Source organism: Triticum aestivum, chromosome 6D (genome assembly GCF_018294505.1).
Source record: "Triticum aestivum cultivar Chinese Spring chromosome 6D, IWGSC CS RefSeq v2.1, whole genome shotgun sequence".
NCBI lineage: Eukaryota > Viridiplantae > Streptophyta > Magnoliopsida > Poales > Poaceae > Triticum > Triticum aestivum.
In genome coordinates, this window is record NC_057811.1 from 171,115,520 (window position 1) to 171,118,759 (window position 3,240).

Genomic DNA, 3,240 nt, shown 5'->3' on the forward strand with positions numbered 1-3,240 from the left:
ATACACCAGCATATTCAAATTGGACAGTTCAAGTAACATACTGAATACATGAAACTTGTTTGCTGAGCATGCAGAATAATAGAACAGAAATTTCATTGCCATCTTAAGTCACTCAATTACAACCACGTAGCAGACTGGGGTGATTCCATTACCACATATCAATGGCTTTGTCTCAGCAGCAAAAAAACAACACAAGATAGTATGAATTAAGAAGACAGCTGGTTCAATTAAAGAAAGAGACCTTTGACTCAGTGGGGGCAAAAGTTGTACTGAAAAGTTTAATAAATCTATCATACAAAAATTTCCCCTTTCTACATGGTTAATACAGGGCGTCAAGTACACCAACAAGTGACTGGTATCTTCAGAGTCCACACTAACCATAAATCCACTATTCTAAAGTAAGCGATATGACAACATAACAAACAAATTCTAAGCCTCTTCATTCATAACTTTTAATGGCTATCTAGAACAAACTGCAGAGTTAGCCAAATTCCTTAACTCTGATAAATGTTCATCAGTAGAGATGTTCAGTGTAAGCCTCAGATTAGTCATCAAAGCCTCTTGCTCCCAGCTAATTGATCCATAAGCATATAGTGCCATCATTGTTGCACGATAAGCATGCAACTCAAGCAGATGGGTTTCTTCCCCCAGACCACCTTTAATTGGAAGAGGTGATTCAGTTCCAGATACAGAAGCTTCATCATCATCAGTCCTACTACAAATATCTCCACTGTCGTACTCTTGAGGATGTGCTTGTCCATAGGGGCTACCGTAGGGATTGCAACTACCAACAGAGGATGCGGCACTATCAGTATCACTATCTTGAGTTGTTACAGAGGGATACTGATAATCAACATTAGCATTAACCACTGCAAGGTTTGTTTTAGGAAAGCCATTTGCTCTGTTAATTAAGGAATCATGCATGCATTTTTCACCCAGCATTAAGCATGGGGAATCAACAGCATCTACCTTATCCATCAAATGAAGAGAATCTCCAGGACCAAGATGTTGGCGTCTTCCATCTCTGCGAGAAGTCTGAAATCTCTTAGTAACTTCACTGCGCTGCATAGGGAAAGCTGATGCAGCAGAGGTTTTCCTCTTCATGCCTCGAGACATATTGTCTTCAAACACATTCTTGTTCTTTAATAGAAGATGACTGCCCCCTGAATTTCCACCTTTTGTCCGGCTCCTGTGTGAACCAGCAGCACATCTTGCAGAATCCTGAAAGTAATAACCATGGCGTTAGCGAGTTATTACTAATTAAGACACTGAAGACTTTCTTCAAGCACTATAGTATAGACTATTTAAAATGGAAATAAATAAGGCTGTGTCAACTGTTTGCCACAAGCTATCCATAATTTCCATAACAGGCATAACACAGAAGCTTGTGCAAAAATAATAAGTATTGGATAATTTGAAGGGGTGAACTGTACCTTTGGAAGAGCAACCCATTTGCCATCTTGCCAAAGCTGCCTTGTCCTAAGATTGGATGCATCTACCCTCAATTCTAGGGAGGATCCGAGGAGCCTGACAAGATAGTACTCATGACCAAGCAATCTCACGACTTCCACAACCTTCCATGAATAGTTGTCGAAGACTTCAAGGATGTCGCCTGGGACCCAGCATACCGGACCATCTGGGGACGGGGGAGAAGGCCTTATCACCTTTCTTGGAACCCTTTCAATGGCCAGGCTACCGGCAAGCAGACATGGATCATAGCTTACAAGATAGGTGTGCCCATTGCCAGAAAGGATCTCGGCAGGCCGCCAGGAACCGAAAGGTGCCTCCGCCTTCTGCAGTACCTCCACCTTGCCCCCTTTGCGGAATTTCATAGCGTCTTGCTATTTGCCAAGCACTGTTGCAGATAGATCACAAATTTTAGTAATTGAGCCAATGTGTTCTTAAATTAAAAACAAGATAAAAGATCTAAACTTGTCAAGCAGTATTGAACAAGATAAACTAATAAACATAACACGGATGATAATATCACATTCAAAAACAAATTCATCATAGATCAGAATGAGATTTCTGAAGTGTATTATGCTGCAACCAATTTTTTATGTTATCTTGCACATCAGAACCTTACAGTAAACTGCAACGGTTGCACGTGCAGATTCAGAGCAATAGGATGCATCGAATCACCAATCCATAGGGCAACAGATAGACGAACTGACTGGTTTAATTACTAGAATAGTCGGACGAGAATACTTGACATGAGAAATTGCTGCGGGCACAACTGTCCTCTGCAGCAAGTAATCAAGTTAGAGATTAACCGACGTATCGCCCACCAGATCAGCAATAATCCATGGCGGACAGTTCAAGCAGACTCGCAATCTGGATTACCAGGCCAGAAATACTCCTAGAGGAATTATGGGCTCGTACATCGACAAGAAACAGATCGAAGAAACTAGGAAATCCGCACAGCAGAACGATCTGTCTATTCTAGTGAGTTCCCGAACAAGCACCTTTGAACTGGGGGCCAGGAAACTATGGCGCTTAGTCAACCAGCTAATCAATCAATGCGATTACTCTCGCCGCCGCCTCCATCCCCGCATCAAAAACAATACCCGCCCCAGACTCTAGAAAGAACGACAAAAAATTCAAAGACGGAACAGGAGGAAGGGGGCGCAAACCTTGCGATGCCGACTGCGGCCGCGGCCGCGGCCGGGAAGAAGCACGGAGAGAGAGAAAATCCGAGGAAAGGCTCCGCCGCGCGCCCAGAACTCCGCCCTGATTCTCCGCCCCGCTAGAGGAGATTAGACGAAGGAGAAAACCGGAGAGAAATCGTGAAGCGGAAGAAAAAAGGGAATCCGGAAATTAATTTTCTTTAATTAACCTGGGAGGGTTGCGGATTTTATACGTGTGTATCGAGGAGGGGGGAGGTTGCGTTGCGTGGTGGCGCTTTCCAGAGCAAGGCGACAACTGAAGGCGCATCTCGGCCGTCGGATCGGAACTGCCATCCACTGCGCTCTCGGTCCACAGCCTCGGCGTCCGGCCCTTTCCGTCCGATGCGGATCGGGCGGCTGGGATGGGTCGCGCCCTTCCGTGGTAAATTACCAACCCTTTCTTTTCCTTATTTTTATTTAATTAAGATGAAAATTACCAACCCTTTCTTGGGCTGTCGGTTACGGTGCGTATGGTGTGCGTGGCTGGCCGCCTTGTGGCGTCCAAGAAGAAGAACAACGTTTGAAATGCACAAACATGTTTTGGATTGTGCGCGGTTTTTGTTAGGGATGTGTA

At 44.5% G+C, this 3,240-nt stretch overlaps 1 protein-coding gene across 2 annotated transcripts; it reads right to left on the bottom strand.

Moving 5' to 3' along the window:
- Positions 1–202: 202 nt before the first annotated feature.
- On the bottom strand, positions 203–2,869 carry LOC123144348 (uncharacterized). Of its 2 annotated transcripts, XM_044563449.1 has the most exons (4): positions 2,634–2,869; positions 1,434–1,855; positions 970–1,221; positions 528–784 (listed from the first exon to the last, which is right to left on the bottom strand). In XM_044563449.1, the coding sequence occupies exons 2-4, from the start codon at positions 1,830–1,832 to the stop codon at positions 767–769; spliced, it is 669 nt and encodes a 222-aa protein (XP_044419384.1). In that variant the 5' UTR covers positions 1,833–1,855; positions 2,634–2,869; the 3' UTR covers positions 528–766. The 2 variants fall into 2 exon arrangements, with proteins under 2 accessions (XP_044419383.1, XP_044419384.1); XM_044563448.1 differs by having other exon boundaries at positions 203–1,221.
- Between the last annotated feature and the right edge of the window lie 371 nt (positions 2,870–3,240).